At 42.0% G+C, this 18,418-nt stretch overlaps 1 protein-coding gene across 1 annotated transcript in view; it reads right to left on the bottom strand.

Moving 5' to 3' along the window:
- The window catches only part of TMEM178A (transmembrane protein 178A), a 58,653-nt gene continuing 49,539 nt past the window's right edge, over positions 9,305–18,418 (bottom strand). Inside the window, exon 4 of the mRNA XM_018055157.1 lies at positions 9,305–10,278. Coding sequence (XP_017910646.1) covers positions 10,037–10,278 — 242 coding nt within the window. The 3' untranslated portion in view covers positions 9,305–10,036. The remainder of the gene's footprint in view (positions 10,279–18,418) is intronic.

Below are 18,418 nucleotides of genomic sequence, written 5' to 3'. Positions count from 1 at the left end.
TACTGTTTGTGTAATTGCCATGCTCTATTTTCAAAGTCAATTTGCATTCAACTTGGATAAACCAAAGTTTACAGAAGTCTTCCAAGTATTTCATGGGCTTCTCAAAAGTGTGGTGATTGCCAACATCCCTGGAAATCACATAAGCTCATGGATGTGTCTAGAGGTTCAGGAGAGGTGATTGGTTTTCAATACTACACATCAAGACAGTCACAAAACAAGGACTAAAATCCATGAGTCTCTGAGATCTGATTCTATCTCTACCCACATGCCCCCTTTCTGAGTAACTGCTCTCATTTAACAACTTTTAAGAAGCCATCAGGAATGCTTTCTCAGGACAAAAGAAGGCAGACCCGCCCAATTAAATATTAATCTTTGAGCCGCCCTGGTGACATGGGAATTTCTCAAAACATTCAGTGGGGGAAGTGCCAAGAAGGTAATTAAAATTGCTGTCATACCTTTAGGCTCCTGAAGGTCACTCATGTAAGGAGAGGTTCTGTGCTTGTAAAAATAGGTCTGGCATTCTTTAGAGAATTACAAAGGTCAGTGTGTGCTCTGGTTTAGAAATGCAGTAGCTTGATTAAAAACTGCAGAGCAATAACTTCCAAGGGGAAACCATAAAAAAAATGTGGGGGAGTATGAACGTACCCAGATGTATACAACTTTGAAAAATAAAATCAAATATAGTTAAAAGCGCACTGGCAGTGTTTGTCCTGGGGCTCCAGTAGGTGGTGTGGATGTCATGTGGAAAAGTGGAAAAAGTAATGACTTTGGAGTCAGCAGGCCAGAATCTAAACCTTGGCTCTGCCATTTGATACCTTACCAAAGGTGATTTAACCACAAGGAGCCTTAGTTTCTCCACTTAGAAAGGAGCTATAGAAACTAAAATGGACTGAAATCAGTGAATTTAACTCAGATGACCATTATATCTACTACTGTGGGCAAGAATCCCTTAGAAGAAATGGATTAGCCATCATAGTCAACAAAACAGTCTGAAATGCAGTACTTGAATGCAGTCTCAAAAACGACAGAATGATCTTCATTCATTTCCAAGGCAAACCATTCTGTATCACAGTAATCCAAGTCTATGCCCCAACCAGTAATGCTGAAGCTGAAATTGAATGGTTCTATGAAAACCTACAAGACCTTCTATAACTAACACCCCAAAGAGATGTCCTTTTCATTATAGGGGACTGGAATGCAAAAGTAGGAGATACCTGGAGTCAAGAGTCAAGGAGTCAAGAGCCTAAAGTCAAGAGATACCTGGAGTAACAGGCAAATTTGGCCTTGGAGTTCAAAACAAAGCTGGTCAAAGGCTTTGCCTGAGAACAAAGGCAGAGTTTTGCCAAGAGAACACACTGGTCATAGCAAACACCCTCTTCCAACAACACAAGAGAAGACTCTACACATGGACATCAACAGATGGTCAATACCAAAATCAGATTGATTATATTCTTTGCTGGAGAAGGAAATGGCAACCCACTCCAGTATTCTTGCCTAGAGAATCCCATGGACAGAGGAGCCTGGTGGTCTTCTGTCCATAGGGTCGCCGAGAGTCAGACACGACTGAAGCGACTTAGCAGCAGCATATTCTTTGCAGCCAAAGATGGAGAAGCTCTATATAGTCAGCAAAAACAAGACTGGGAGCTGACTGTGGCTCAGATCATGAACTCCTTATTGCCAAATTCAGACTGAAATTGAAGAAAGTAGGGAAAACCACTAGACCATTCAGTTATGACCTAAATCAAATCCCTTATGATTATACAGTGGAAGTGACAAATAGATTCAAGGGATTAGATCTGATAGACAGAGTGGCTGAAGAACTATGGATGGAGGTTTGTGACATTGTACAGGAGGTGGGGATCAGGAACATATCCAAGAAAAAGAAATGCAAAAAGGAAAAATGGTTGTTTGAGGAGGCCTTACAAATAGCTGTGAAAAGAAGAAAAACAAAAGGCAAAGGAGAAAGGGAAAGATATATCCATTGGAATGCAGAGTTCCAACGAATAGCAAGGAGAGATAAGAAAGCCTTCCTCAGTGATCAATGCAAAGAAATAGAGGAAAACTATAGAATGGGAAAGACTAGAGATCTCTTCAAGAAAATTAGACATGCCAAAGGAACATTTCATGCAAACATAGGCACAATAAAGGGCAGAAATGGTAGGGACCTAATAGAAGCAGAAGATATTAAGAAGAGGTGGCAAGAATACACAGAAGAACTGTACAAAAAAAGATCATGACCAGATAATCACGATGGTGTGATCACTCACCTAGAGCCAGATATCCTGGAATGCAAAGTCAAGTGGGCCTTAGGAAGCATCACTACAAACAAAGCTAGTGGAGGTGATGCACTTCAAGTTTCAAATCCTAAAAGATGATGCTGTGAAAGTGCTGTGCTCAATATGCCAGCAAATTTTAAAAACTCAGCAGTGGCCACAGGACTGGAAAAGGTCAGTTTTCATTCCAATCCCAAAGAAAGGTAATGCCAAAGAATGTTTAAACTACTGCACAATTGCACTTCTCTCACATGCTAGTAAAGTAATGCTCAGAATTCTCCAAGCCAGGCTTCAACAGTACATGAACTGTGAACTTCCAGATATTCAAACTGGATTTAGAAAAGGCAGAGGAATCAGAGATCAAACTGCCAACATCCATTGGATCATCAAAAAAGCAAGAGAGTTCCAGAAAAACATCTACTTCTGCTTCATTGACTACACCAAAGCCTTTGACTGTGTGAATCATGACAAACTGGAAAATTCTTCAAGAGATGGGAATGCCAGACCACCTGACCTGCTTCCTGAGAAACCTGTATGCAGGTCAGGAAGCAACAGTTAGAGCTGGACATGGAACAACAGACTGGTTCCAAATCGGGAAAGGAGTACGTCAAGGCTGCATATTGTCACCTCGCTTGTTTAACTTATATATCAGAGTACATCATGAGAAATGCTGGGCTGGAGGAAGCACAATCTGGAAGCAAGATTGCCAGGAGAAATACCAATAACCTCCAATATGCAGGTGACCCCACCCTTATGGCAGAAAGTGAAGAACAACTTAGGAAAGTAATGAAAGTAAAAGAGGAGAGTGAAAAAGTTCCTTAAAACTCAACATTCAGAAAACTAAGATCATAGTATCTGATCCCATCACTTCATGGCAAATAGATGGGGAAACAATGGAAACAGTGACAGACTTTACTTTTTTGGGGTCCAAAATCACTGCAGATGGTGACTGCAGCCATGAAATTAAAAGATGCTTGCTCCTTGAAAGGAAAGTTATGGCCAACCTAGACAGCACATTAAAAAGCAGAGACATTACTTTGCCAACAAATGTCCGTCTAGTCAAAGCTATGGTTTTTCCAGTGGTCATGTATGGATGTGAGAGCTGGACTATAAAGAAAGCTGAGCACCGAAGAATTGCTGCTTTTGAACTGTGGTGTTGGAGAAGACTCTTGAGAGTCCCTTGGACTGCAAGGAGATCCAACCAGTCCATCCTAAAGGAAATCAGTCCTGAATATTCATTGGAAGGACTGATGCTAAAGCTGGAACTCCAGTACTGTAGCCACCTGATATGAAGAACTGACTCATTGGAAAAGACTCTGATGCTGGGAAAGACTGAAGGCAGGAGGAGAAGGGGATAACAGAGGATGAGATGGCTGGATGGCATCACTGACTCAACAGACATAGTTTGAGCAAACTCTGGGAGATAGTGAAGGATAGGGAAGCCTGGTGTGCTGCAGTTCACGGGGTCACAGAAAGTCAGACATGACTTAGCAACTGAACAACCAAAAATTACTTAGTTGTCATCCTTGATAATGTCCCCTCTTTTCCCCCTCTCCATCTACCTTACTAGCATGCCTTGTCAATTCCATCTATAAAGTATATCTCCCTACTTCCATCTTCCTCATCATATTCGTACCCACCATTACATCTCCAGGACTCCAGCAACAGGCCCCCCGCCCCACTCCTTCTCAATGGGCTTCTCCACTTCAAGTCTTGCATCCTTCCAATATATTCTTCATCCAGCAACAACACTGACATTGCTAAAACAGAAATCAGATCCCGTTGTTGTCCTTCATTAAAGACTTTCATTGCTTTTCAAGGCCAGAATAAAACCTCGTCTCCTTATGGTGACCAGGAAGGCCCTGCCCATCTTGGAAGTCTCTCCTGCACCACTGCCCCTTGCTCTCGCTCTTCCAGTCTGTGGTCTTCCCTCATTTCTTGTCTGCAGACAGACCCTGACAAAAGTCCATGTGTAGCCCAAGGCCTTGCACATAGCAGACAGTATTCTACAGTACAGTACATGCTGACAGAGGAAAAAATAGGAAATAAGACAGAAAAGTATCTTATTCTATAGCCAACCAATTTGTTTTCCTCTTACCGATGCTATAAGAAGACATATTCTATTAGGTTTTAGAACAATTAGAAATCTTTCTTTTGAAGGATGGCAAAATATAGGTTGTAAACAAAGAGGAAATACATTGGATAGCCATGTTCCCAGCATGCAGTGGGGTGACCTGAGCATCTTCAGGCATTTGTGGTTGTCCTACAGCAAGGAGAACTTCCGGTCAAATGACAGGGCCCCAGGGAAATTCAAATAATGCTGTTTAAAAGGGTTCTTGGTCCGTATAGCTATTTACATTCAAAGGAAATAATTTTTGAAGCATTCCTTTCAGAATTCCAATTAGAGATTTGAAACATATCAGCACATAAATGGAAAAACTTTAAAATGAGGTGTAGAACCATATTGAGGTTATTAATGTAATACTGTTTGAACCATCAAATAAATGTCCCATGGTACTTAGTTCATAACACATTTCACGTTATATCTGGGATAGTTTAGGTTAATAGTCCTTTTAATTATTCTAATGAGACTTCCTTGCTTGCCAAGCTATATTCTCATTCCACTTAGCCTATAATACTACTGTTTATTTTTTATGGGATCCCTAAAATTGGTGCTAACAGAGTCAGCTCTGTCTAGGGAAGAAGAGAGTTTGTTTCTATGACTGAACTCATACATTTATTCCACAAAGGTTTATAAGCACCTGTTGGGTTCCAGAGCTAAACACTGGAGACAAAACTCAAACAAGACACAGTTTACACCTTGCAAGAGTGTATCATCCAGTTAGGGGTGAGAGGGTGACTTCAACTGGGAAGTCTTCAAGAGGCAAACTCATCCCCCCCACCAAAAAAAAATTTAATAATGTACTTTTCATGTTACTGAGGATAGATTCAAATAAGAATGATATGAAGTAAAGTACATAGCCAATGAAAACATAATTCAAAAGAAATTTACTTAATAACTGGATTGAATTATTTTAATCCTGGATTTATGGAATCCTGTGGGGCCTGAAGGGACTTCCTAGGTGGTGCTAGTGGTAAAGAATCTACCAGCCAATGCAGGAGATCCAAGAGATGCAGGCTTGATTCCTGGGTCAGGAGGATCCCCTGGAGGAGAAAATGGCAACTCACTCCAGTATTCTCATCTGGAGAATTCCATGGACAGAGGACCGTGGCGAGTTATAACATATAGTGTTGAAAAGAGTTGTGTATGACTGAAGTGACTTAGCATGCACATGGGGCTTAAAAGGGTAACAAATTTTTTATTTGTACTTTATTGCATTTCACTAGAAAAAGCTTCACAGGGGCAATAATTTTGGTCTGTTTTGCTTCATTGGTGTTCCCCAAGTGCCTAGAAAACCACTTAGAATTCAACAAATATTTGAAGTATACCAGGACTCTTGCTTTGGAGGGGGCAATGGCACCCCACTCCAGTACTCTTGCCTGGAAAATCCCATCGACGGAGGAGCCTGGAAGGCTGCAGTCCATGGGGTCGCTGAGGGTCAGACACAACTGGGTGACTCCACTTTCACTTTTCACTTTCATGCATTGGAGAAGGAAATGGCAACCCACTCCAGTGTTTTTGCCTGGAGAATCCCAGGGACGGGGGAGCCTGGTGGGCTGCTGTCTATGGGGTCGCACAGAGTTGGTCATGACCGAAGTGACTTAGCAGCAGCAGCAGGACTCTTGCTTATTAAGGGTAATGGTGCTTCAAAGAAGGAGGGGATAGGGTTTCCTTTGAGTGGGCAGCAATGTTCTAACATTACAAATAAACCAAAAATGATACTGATAAAAGGAGGGGTCCATGGGGCCTATGATTACCTCATTAAGGCTTTGGGTAGAGCTCTCTGTTTTGGTAAATGTTATCTATATGTGGTAGATGGACCTGAATCTTAGTCTACAATCTCGGGTGTTCTGTAAATTTATTTACTTTTTATTCAAAGCCCTTCCTTGCAGGTTTAGGGGGTATTTGCTCTCAGTCATTACGGGGGACACACACAAACTGTACCAACATCCCCGGACCTCCCAAGGGTCAGACAGACCACCACTGAGATGTCCATTGGTCACCCAGTTGTGTCCAACTCTTTGTGACCCTCTGGACTGTATTCCGCCAGGCTCCTCCATCCATGGGAATTTTCAGGCAAGAATACTGGAGCGGGTTGCCATTTCCTCCTCCAGGGGATCTTCCCGAGCCCGGGATCAAACCTGGTCTTCTGCACTGCAGGTGGATTCTTTCACCGAGTCATTGGTGAAATTCTTCCAAGAAATGCACAGACCCAGCTAATCACAGGCCTGCCACCCTTTTCTCTCTCCAGTCTCCGGGATGCCCTTGAGCACTTCTCACCCACAAAGTCAGTCCTCTAGCCTGGGCTCCCTTCTGGACTTCTGCATCCTCTCTTCAAGGAGATCAGCGACCTCTGCTTTCTGCTCTGCAGAAATGCTCGAGGCAAAATACACACACACACACACACACACACACACTCACTCACACACACACACACACACACTCACACACACACACACACACACACTCGTAGCCTAGCTACAGGCATGCAACTCCAAGTGGGAGAGAGAGAACATGAGAACAACATTAATGAATTCTTCTGCACATGCAGTACTGTGTGGCCATTTCAATCACTCCTCATCTGCAAGACAATGAAGAAAACAGCTCTATGAGAAGCCTAAGCACTGGAAGCCAAATGCCCGTCTTTGGCTACATTTACTCACACTCTAAGACAGTAAATAGAAAGCAAGAAACCTTGCTCTGAGCTCACTTTGGCTGAAAGGCAGGGAAGCTCTGTTCTTGCCAACACAAGTTTGAATCCTAAGTGTACTCCCCTGACTTCTGGGCAAATCTTTCTAGTATGTGAACCCTTCAACCTTCTGTCACTCTGAGGCTGTCTTCCACTCACACCTCAAGCCCCTGGGAAGCTTCTCAGAAACTTCAAAAGTTACTTACTCAGACGCTGCTCTGGTGGTTGGAATATAAATGCTCAAGAGTCCTGACATCTTCTATGGGGCTCTTTAAAGAAAACTTCAAAGAAACGGCTCTCCGGCTTTGAAATTTTCCCACATAAGTAATAAATGAAAATAATTGCCCCTTTCTATACATCTCTGATCTCATCCAGAGGGATGGGTTTATTAAATAGGCCTGAGAGATTGTCGGGGAATATAGCCACAGGCCTCAGCAAGAGCTTATGAGATCACTCGGATCATCTAACCTCTTCTGAAAGGCTTACATGACAATATGTGGACAACATCGCTTGGAAATCAAGTTTGATTTTTGGGCAGGGGTAGGTAGATTATCACTGTCCTTTTACAATCACGAAATCAGGTTTTATCATGAAGAGAGAAAAATCTTTTACAAAACTAAAATCTGAAACACTGCTGTACTTCCGGTGTAACATCTTTTCTCTTTTATAGCCCATCTTTCTCACATGTTGTGTGTAGAATACCAGATAATGCCAAAGTTAAAAGGAAAAGCAAAAAAGTTAGCTAGTAAACCCACCCTTCCATCTAGCGCTTCCCAGCTGGCACAGTGGTAAAGAATCCGCCTGCCAGTGCAGAAGACACAGGAGATGCTAGCTCAGCCCCTAGTTTGGGACGATCCCCCGGGGGAGGAAATGGCGACCTACTCCAGCACTCCTGCTGGGAAAACCCCATGGACAGAGGAGCCTGGCGGACTATATATAGTCCACGGTGTCATAAAGAGTTGGACACGGCTTAGGAATTGAACATACACACTCTTCCATTTAAAAGATAAGGAAACACCATGGAAGAGTTTTAATTTTGTCCTAATACCCACACATTAAGAAAAAATGAAGTGAATGCTCTGAGTCTGCCCTTTAGCTTCATTGTCAGTAAAATGGAATAAAAGTACCTACCTGGTGATCGGGCCACTCAAAATAGTTCTTCTCTCGCTCTCAGCACATCCTCTGCTTGATCCATCCCTGCTCTACCTACACTCTACTCAAGGGAATATGCTTGCCCCTGCCCCTCAGGCCAGAATGGCTCCACCTGCTAGTTTATTAAAGGGAAACATACACCCTCATAATAGTTGTTAACCTGAGGGGCGGGGGCTGTGAGGGAATGTGTCCCAGCTTCGTTTCCCTGGTAACTAATGAGCCAACCTGACTCAATTCCCTTAGAAATGGTAGCCTCCTTCTACCCCAGGTAGCAAAGAGCACTGCCATAGCCTGCCTGCCGTCTACTGAGGGGTATTGCTCTAGGACCTTTTTGCTTCAGATGTGTATGATTTCATGCCCAATAAACTGTTGATGTCTCTCTGTTGCTGTCTCTGGGCTCTGTCTTCCGTCTTGAGGCTGGTCATCCACAAGGCTTGGAGGGTGCTGCCTAACCCTACCTGATAGAACTTTTGAGAAGATTTGAATTTTGATATTATACCTGGAAAAAACATAGTCCAGTTACTGGCACATAGTACGTGCTAAATAAATGTTAGCTATTAAGGAGATACCACAGCTCTGACCCAGTATAGTGATTCTCAATCACAGCTGCATGTCATACCTGAGGTGTTTCTTTCCCCAAAATATTCAAGCTGAGGCCCAGCTGCAGATATTCTATGATAATTGGTCTGAGACAGGGCCCAGTTTAGGTACAAGTGAAGATGATTAAGCAGGTGATTCTGATGTGCAGCCAAGGTTGAAACCCTTTGGCTTAGGAGGTCCAAGGATAAGGCCAGAAACTGTAAATCCTTATCACTGGCTAAACACCAGACATACCACAAACAGAGAGGAAGAGGGAGAGAAGAAAACTCAAAATACTTCGGTAAGGCTTTACAAGAAGCTTGAACAATGATATCTTTCGTCAATAGCATGTGTGCGGGTGCCACAAAAGAATAAAAATGACCAACCTCATTGAAATGAAACAAGTCTGTTAAAAACAAGAGTTCTCACCTGTCCAAATGGCTAGGGAGACCTACTGCCATGGCTGAAAGACAGAAAAACACACCCAGATTAACAAGGAGGCAGTCATTTAATGCAGAGATCCGGTTACCATGAATAGACAGGTTGAACAACACATAGGACTTCAAACAATACTGCATAGTATTACAGGGTAACTCTTCCACGGTTGGTCTGTTTCTCTTATGATTTCGATTCCAGTACAAAGATGGAGAAGAGACTTCAATTAAAAAATAAATAAGGCAACAGAAGAATCTTCTTGTAACAAAAAACATCAACGAATAATGCACAAATATTTGGAGCTGACACAACAAGAGACCATTAGGACAAGTTCTGAAGGTGCGGCATGAAAATTTAACAAGCATGGTACAACAACAAGAAAATCATTCTCGCTTTGTTATGAATCCTTTTGCAAATAGAAATGACTCTCGGGTAATTGTTATATACAAACTTTCTGAAATAAGTGGCAATCGTACAAATTTTTCCATTGCAGTTTCCTCTGTTTCTAAACCGAGAAATGTTCCATGGCACTGTTCCCTACTCCTCATAGTCAAAGCATAAATAGTCATTAAAGCACTTGAATCCACAGTAGTCTTGTCCTCAGAAAAGTATGGAGGTTTTGCATGATTAGATATCAGTCATCCACAAGGGGCTGGCAGGCAACAGGCTGGAATGTAAAAGACGGTATTTGTGCTTGGGATCCTGACTCAAACTCCGCTCCGTCCCCTTCAAGAGTCGTCCGCGCTGTGGACGGGGCCACCAAGCAGTGAACTTGAGTGTGGACAGTCATACCGTGGAGTCCCTGCCAGACTTCAGATGTGCAATCTTGGTCCGGCTGATAAATGGGTAAGCAATGCAGAGACCTCCAGCTGCCACAATAAAGCCTAAACTGCACCAGGCACAAAAGATAGACCAGCTGTAGCCGTGTTCCACATCATCAGGCAGGCTATAAATTAGCTTCGGGAGCCGGTTCAAATCATAGGAGATGCTGGCAGCGTAAGTGCAGAGGGAAATGGTGCAAAATATTCCTATAAATAATACAAAGAGAGCAGAGCGATCCGTTACAGTTTTGCCGGCTACAGGCAAATGCCAGACAGGCCTTTGTGAACATCAGATCAACAGATGAGATGATGAGTCCAAATTAATAAAAGATCCACAATTCTTTCACTTGAATTACTTCATTCAACAAACATTGGCAAAACCTTTATGTGCCAGACTGTATGCTAGGTTCTGGAGACACAGGAGTGAAAAAAGACAGATAAGGGAAATTCTGGTAACTTGAATTATTCAGAATTATCTAAATTAAATGGTGTGTATATATGAATTTTTTTCTTCCTAAAAACTTAGAAATTTTGATTATTTTTAAGGAAAAAATCTTCTATAATCACTCAACCCTAATACAAACAATTTTCATTTCCTTTTTATTATTTTTATTTATTTTTGGCTGCACTGGATTTTCTTTGCTGTGTGCGCGCTTTCTCTAATTGCAGTGAGCAAGGGCTACTCCCTAGCTGTGGTGCTCAGGCTGTAGGTTGCCAGATCGGTAGATGTGGTGCTCTTTAGTGGCTCCAAGGAATGTGGGATCTTCCTGGACCAGGGGTTGAACCTATGTCCCCTGCATTGGCAGGCAGATTCTTAACCACTGGACCATCAGGGAAGTCCCAAGTCTCATTTCCCTTTGTTCTCTACCTGAGTTGATGCATTTTTTAGAGAGCTGCAATCATACCAAGTCTTTCTTTTTCAAGAAACATTATCCTTGAAATTTATCCGGTTGTCTGTGAATAGTATCTTAAATTAATTTTTACAAGTTTCTTTTAAGGCACAGAGCTTGGCATGTTCTAGGGCCTCAAAAATCTTTATTTTTAATGAATGGATAAAAAAATTTTAAATAACATAAATTAAATCCAAGAAGCTGGAGTTGATGTAAAATAGCTGACATTATATATAAGAGATCTATAATTCAACCACTCAGAATGCAGGTAATTTGGGTGGCCTAAGGAAAATGAGAGTCCCTTGGACTGCAAGGAGATCCAACCAGTCCATTCTAAAGGAGATCAGTCCTGGGTGTTCATTGGAAGGAATGATGCTAAAGCTGAAACTCCAGTACTTTGGCCACCTCATGCGAAGAGTTGACTCATTGGAAAAGACTCTGATGCTGGGAGGGATTGGGGCAGGAGGAGAAGGGGATGACCGAGGATGAGATGGCGGGATGGCATCGCCGACTCAATGGACATGAGTTTGAGTAAACTCCGGGAGTTGGTGATGGACGGGGAGTCCTGGCGTGCTGCGATTCATGGGGTCACCAAGAGTCGGACGTGACTGAACTGAACTGAAAGAAAATGAACAATTTAACTTGTTCATGTCAATATGCTATATACAATTGTCCTTTCAGAACACTAAAATCAGCATTCTGATAAAAATGCTGCAAAAGCCCAAAAGACAGGATTCTTAGTACTCAAGGATGTAGATGCTTCTATTTCACCACAGTGGACACCCAAGGATGCTCCTTTTTGGTAGGTATGGGATTGCAATAAGGCAGTTGCTGAGCTGAAGGTGGGTAATAAATACAAAAATGAAGTCAAGTATCAGAATGTTTCATTCTGTTCTGAGTACTGCACATCTGTTTTTAGTATTTTGGTTTATCCCTGTGTACAAAGGTGGTTATATCCATTTGCTGGAAAATTGCTTTGGTAACCTTAGGGATCTCTGCAGCATCTCCATAGGATTCAGAGACAGGTTTGGAACTGTAAAGAGAGGGTGAAAAGTAACAGACCCCTACATCCCTTTTTAATAGAGCTTTGGGGATAAGAAACACCAGAAGAAAACAAACTCAGAACAGGCACCAACTGGGAGGAAATAAAGATCACCTTAATGCCTCCTTTTTTCCCCTTAATGACATTTTTAAGTGCTAGAATTTGCCTGCACTTAAATTGCATAAGGACACATTGCCTGAATCCTTTTCCAAACGTGCATTTAGAAATGTTTTAAATGAAAAGGACACTTGATCTGAGGTGATTTGATATCTCCTACTCTTGGCATAATTCTATTTTTAGACTCTAAAGCGATTATGTTTTATAAAATCTTGTTTTCTGACTTCTTGTTCCAAATTATTATGGTAAACACATTGCTTTTTGAGTTCTCTAAAGAAAGATCATGATGGAAATAAGTCTTTCATAAAGGATTGGTCCAGTTAAAACCAGAATACTATTTTCAAACCATGTAAAGAGCAAATGTTCTTGCATCTACATGAATCTTTTCACTGGCAGCAAAACAAAGACAATGTTTTATATGTAACAAGGCCTGTCTAATGAGTGCTGGTAATAGAACAATAGGCAGAAGAATTTGATCTCTTGAGTATCAGCGGGTAAAATATTAAAAATAGAACAGTAACCTGCTCACAGGAGAACCAACTCTAATCTGCATTTATCTGTCTGCACATAGCTGAGTGCTTGAAAGTGAAGCTTTTTACAAGCAACATATTTTTAATGACCTCAGAAAGTATGAGTTCAAACTAAGACTCTTAAGCATCCTTTGATGTCCAAATGCATTGGGCTGGGATGAAGGTAATATGCATTCTGGTCCCCAGCTCTACTACTAATCACTGTGTGACCTTGAAATTACCTAACCTCTCTGAGTTTCATCTAGGAAAAAAAATGGGGGCTTGGTTCCTGAAGTCCCTCGCTGTGACAATTTTCAGGGATTCTATTATTCCACAACATAGCATAGAGCCAGGCCATGTCCCAAAATTTCCAAGTGAATCTAGTACTCAATATTATACAGCTAAATAAAAATTGAATGAGTCATGAATTTTTCTTTCTGCACATACTCTTTTTGATTTTGTACTAAACTTAGATTTTATTGGCATCTCACCCCTGCCAACACCCAAAACTGCTTTGAGTGAAATGAACTTTTTTTTTCCCTTGGTTTCTCCTCATTTTATTATATAAACAATGATTGTACTACAATTAGAAAATGCACATAATACAATATTGTGATGGTTTTTGCCATACATTGACATGAATCAGCCACGGGTGTACATGTGTCCCCCACCCCCCATCCTGAACCCCCCTCCCGCCTCCCTCCCTATCCCATCCCTCTGGGTTGTCCCAGTGCACCAGTTTTAAGTATCCTTCTTAATGCATCAAAACTTGGGCTGGTCATCTATTGAGTGAAATGAATTTCAGTGTAACAACACCAGCTCATACTGAACAGAAAAAGATTGTAACCTGAGGATTTAATCTCTCTCTGCCCTGAGTGTCATGCCCAGGGCACTTTGTGCTTACCTCATGGACACTGTGAATGATATCACTAATAAAAGGTTTTTGTTCCCCACCCCCCCACCAAGTTGCCAGAGAGCTGAAACTCCCCTAAAAGGTACATTTGTACCCACCCCCCACACCCAGGAGCAAAAACTGGCAAATTCATGGCATGCTTTTTGGCTACTGACCTCACCCTTGGATCCACCTTGCCTCGCAAACTTGACTGCTTCTTTGTCTTATTTGTATTTCTCATTTTTATTTATCTTATCTTGAAATATACACATCTCTGTGCCACTTAAGTTCTTTCTGGAATAGGGCATCACCAAACCTTGATGAAAACCTGCTTTATTTCCTTCTGCATTTACTCTCTCAGCTGGGATGGGGTAGAGCAGACTCCATGAGCCTATAAATATGCCTGATATCTGCTCCTCCCTCTCCCCACAACTGTCCCCAGAGGCTGCTCTTCTGGGGACATTGTTTTCTCCCTCTTGAAGTGGTTCTGAGTGAGAGAAAAGTAAAGATGAGCCAAAGAGCATATCTAGGAATTTCCCCTTTCTGGGCCCTCACAGCTCTAAGGAAGTTTGCACATACATAGCTGCCACAGCTCTTATTAATGGGCTGGGCAGCACTGTTTCTGATTATTACAAAGAAATGTAGGGACAGGAGACAAAGCAGTGTTTCCAATGCTTGCAACCAGCTTTTGGAAAAGAGGCCTACTCCATTCAAGATATCTTAAGAAGAGGAAAGAAAAACCCTAACTTCAAAGACGCTAAGGAAAAGTGTTTAAAGGATGAAAACATCTTTGGTGTAGCTAGACTTGGTCAGTTTTGACCCTGTTTAATTCTATTTCCCTATACATGTCTTATAGCCTTCATGTGTGTTAGTTGCCTGGGATGCCTTAAGAAAGTAGCAGCAGACTGAAATGGCTAATACAACAGAAATTTAGTTTATCACAGTTCTGGAGGCTAGAAGTCTGAGATCAAGGTCCTAGAAGGGTGAGTTTCTTGCAAGGCCTCTCTCCTTGGCTTAAAGCTGGTGGTCTTCTTGTGCCTTCACACATCCTTCCCCAGATAACTATTTGAGTCCAAATTCTTCTTCTTTATAAGGATACCAATCACCTTGGATTAGGGCCCACCCTAATGACCTCATTTAGATTTAATTACCTCTTTAAAGACCCTGCCTCTAAACACAGTCACACTCTGAGGTTCTAGGAGTTAGAACTTCATATGAATGGGAGGGGGGCCACACAATCCAGCCGACAACATTGGGTGCATGTGTTCAATGTATGAAGTACATTTCTATCCCTTTTATAGGCCTAAGCAAAACTTTACTATTTTAAGAGTTATTTACTCAGTTTGATCCCTGGGTTGGGAAGATCCCTTGGAGAAGGGAAAGACTCCCCATTCCAGTATTCTGGCCTGGAGAATCGCATGGACTGTATAGTCCATGGTGCCTCAAAGAGTCGGACAGGACTGAGTGACTTTCACTTTCTTTCACTTTCACTCAGTTCCTCAAGAGTTATTTATAAGTGGAATTCCCTGGAGGTCCAGTAGTTAGGACTCTGCATTCCCACTGCCAAGGACATAGGTCCCTGGTCAGGGAACTAAATTCCCACAAGCTGTGAAGCATAGCCAAAAAATAAAAGAGAATTATTTGTAAGCCCCTCCTACATTCCAGACCCAGTTCTGATTATCATAGAGGTAGCTGAGTTGAATGAGTTCTTGATGGTCACAGCCATCATTTTCTTGACACTAACATGATTGTGAACCCCAAATGTTCTTTCCATTCACTTCCAAGCACGCATCTCAGGGAAAAGGAGTAGAGACCCCTCCCCACCCCAGACTTCCTGTAAGTTCCACATGGGGCCTAATAGCACAGAGGACACGGGAGTCAGCAAAACCTGCTGAACAAAATTGAGTTCTGCAATGCAGTGAGTTCTACACACCTAAGAACCAATTCATCCCAAATTGCCTTCTGTAAGATTTACCTTGGAAAAGGAAATGGCAACCAACTCCAGTATTCTTGCCTAGAAAAATCCCATGGACAGAGGAGCATAGCGGGTCACAGTCCATGGGGTCACAAAGAGTCGGACACGACTGAAGCGACTTAGCATGCAAGATTTATCTAGATATCAAGTTATTTCAGATAATGTTGCCTTTTTTTCAGTAGCAACTTAGTTAATGCAAGATATGGGATGAGGGCATGGAAAGATAAGGTACCAACCTTGAATTTCTAAGTTCTAAATCAAATGATCCTTCTTAAAAATCCATGAGGAGAGAGGTCACCTCTCTTCCCTCTTCTCTTAGACTTTTCCTTCATTTTCTCCTCTCTCCTGACCAACCAGGAGCTCCCTAGGGCAACCACCACTGATACTTTTCAGCCCAGCTAGTGGTGCCAAGGAAAAGGAGTTTATAAGCCCCAAGCCTCTACCCTGGCTATTGCTGGTAGCATCCTCAAAAGGGTGAATAATTACTGGTTCTGAAGAGCCCTGTAGGCAGTTACTTTTCTTATAAAATATTAAAAGATTTTCTGCCAAAATTCTGAATTAATTAGAAGATACGGTGATATCACAGAATTATAAGACTGGAAGGGATATTTTCAGATCAGGAAAGAAGTGAATTTACGCTGCATCTCAGACCATCAACCTAATTTCCTTCCCTAAACTCTTCCCAGTGCCCGTGGCCAGCTGGTACAGTGTAATTAGGGTAACTGGGCCCACTCTTCTGACCATCCTCCTTTGATGTGCTTGAAAGGCAGAAGAGAGCAGAAGCTGCTTCATTCTGGATAGCCTGTTTGATAAATAACGTAGCTGCAACACCCAAAGGCATAAACATTGATTTTTTTTCCCCCACCCCTTCAAAAGATGGCCTGCCCATCATTCTGGTCTCTGCAATTCCACAAAAAAAAAAAAAAAAGCCTCACGCTACTTTTCACACAGATTACTCAAAGAGCCATTGCTAAGTTGCCTTAACTAAATGACTGGGCAGGACTAACAGAGACAGATGACACTTCTTGAAAAAATCAAATACATGATCCACAGACTGCAACTACTAAACCCAGAAAGCATCCAATCTTCTTCTGAGAGATTGCAGCAATGTCACTGACCAGCAAATCTTGGTCTGATGTGACACAAGGCTATTGACAGTCCTTATTGATCCTGCCTACTGTGAATATTCATGTGTTTGGCTACAGAAATGTTAAGGTATTTGATTTTAGACCCTGCTTAGGGTGTTAGATAATACAGAATAATATTACCTTTCTAAAAATCTAAAAAAAAAAATTTTTTTTTAATCCTGAATTCCAAAGTGCACCTGGCCCCAAGAGTTTCAGATATACCATTTAGAACCTATTGTTTTAGGTAATAATCAATGGATACCCTAGATAAGTCAATAAACCTACAGAGGAGGCCTTTAAAAAAACAAAATGAATGTATTGAAGCAAAACAATGGATTGCCTAATGTGGGTGTTATCCATCCCGGAACTTGGCTGGGGTGGCCTGGACTGTTTCTTCTTTCTCTGCTGTCCCCAAAGCCCTGTATTGTTAGCAGTGGTCACTCCTGGCACAGCCTATGAAGGGGAATGGAGGCCCCCAAATATTTGCACTGAATAAATTAACTTTTGAAAATATTTATATGTCTAACAAATGATAACCATCTTTCTATCACAATGGTGATCTAATGAAAGCACCATTTGAAGCTGATGCACATGCTCACTAGCAGTGCCCGAAGGCAGTGCTGTCTGGTGGAGGGCACCCCCTCACCCCGGATCATTAGTCTCACTTCCTTAGTCCTCTGGATACGCCTCAGTGACAGGGTGTGTAACCTCAGAGGACAAGAAGTCAGAAGGCTGGCTCTATTTGGGGCCCTGTGCCCCTGGCCCTGCTGGAGGACTGCTTGAGAGCCCCCAGGGAATTAGGATGAGCAGTGACAGTTACAGCCCTGCTGTTCCACATGTGGGTAATCAAGAGCTGTCTGTATGCAATAAGACAGAAGGAGAGATCGTTTCCAAGTTTCCATTTTCACATCTCAACTGTCACATCACTGATGATCTTCATTGAAGGTTTGACTAATAAATTCAGGTAGAGTGAAGATGCCAGCGCCTTAGAGGAGGCTAAGATTAGCATCAAAAATCGGTGGGAGTGACGCTGACTAGGACTGCCGAAGACATTTCTGCTTAATTAAAATCAATTCTTTTAACCCTTATTTGCTCTCATCTCCTGCTGCTCCTTGGAAAGGTCCTATAGCTAATTTATCTCATGTAGTGGATTAACACAGCTATCTCAGTGTTTACAAAGAAATGGAAAGGTATTATTTGTAGCAGCAAAAATGAAACAAACCTCCCTAAATCCCACAGTACAGGACTACAGCACAGCAAATCCCCTCCATGGAAGAAAATGCAGCTATTAAAATTGATTAAAAACAGAACACAGAACAATATAGGGACATGGGGAATGGATTTGGTGTCATGTTCAATGGAAGCCTAGAAAACAAAACACTTCCCAAATTATGAAGGTTGCAAACATTTTTCTTCTTTTTTTTCTTTAAACTTTTTCTTCTGAAATAACTGTAGACTCAAATGCAGCTGAAAGGAGTAACATGGTAAGGATGGAGGATGAGTGGGAGGGAGGCTCAAGAAAGAGGAGATATATGTACACTTACAACTGATTCCTGTTGTACAGCAGAAACCAATACATCATTGTAATTATAACCCAATTAAAAAATAACATGTGTGCAGGCAAGATCCTACATACCCATCACTCAATTTCCCCAAACAGTAACGCCTTATGTGTCTCTAGGATAACAGCACAGCCAGGAAACAGACAATGACACAATCCATCCCCCTTATTCAGATTTCTCCATTTTTATACACACTCACTAGTGTGTGTGCACACTTAGTGCCATGAATGTCA

This window comes from Capra hircus, chromosome 11, assembly GCF_001704415.2.
Source record: "Capra hircus breed San Clemente chromosome 11, ASM170441v1, whole genome shotgun sequence".
NCBI classification, from domain to species: Eukaryota; Metazoa; Chordata; class Mammalia; order Artiodactyla; family Bovidae; genus Capra; species Capra hircus.
The sequence above is the reverse complement of the archived record's forward strand: the minus strand, read 5'-3'. Positions and strand labels throughout refer to the sequence as shown.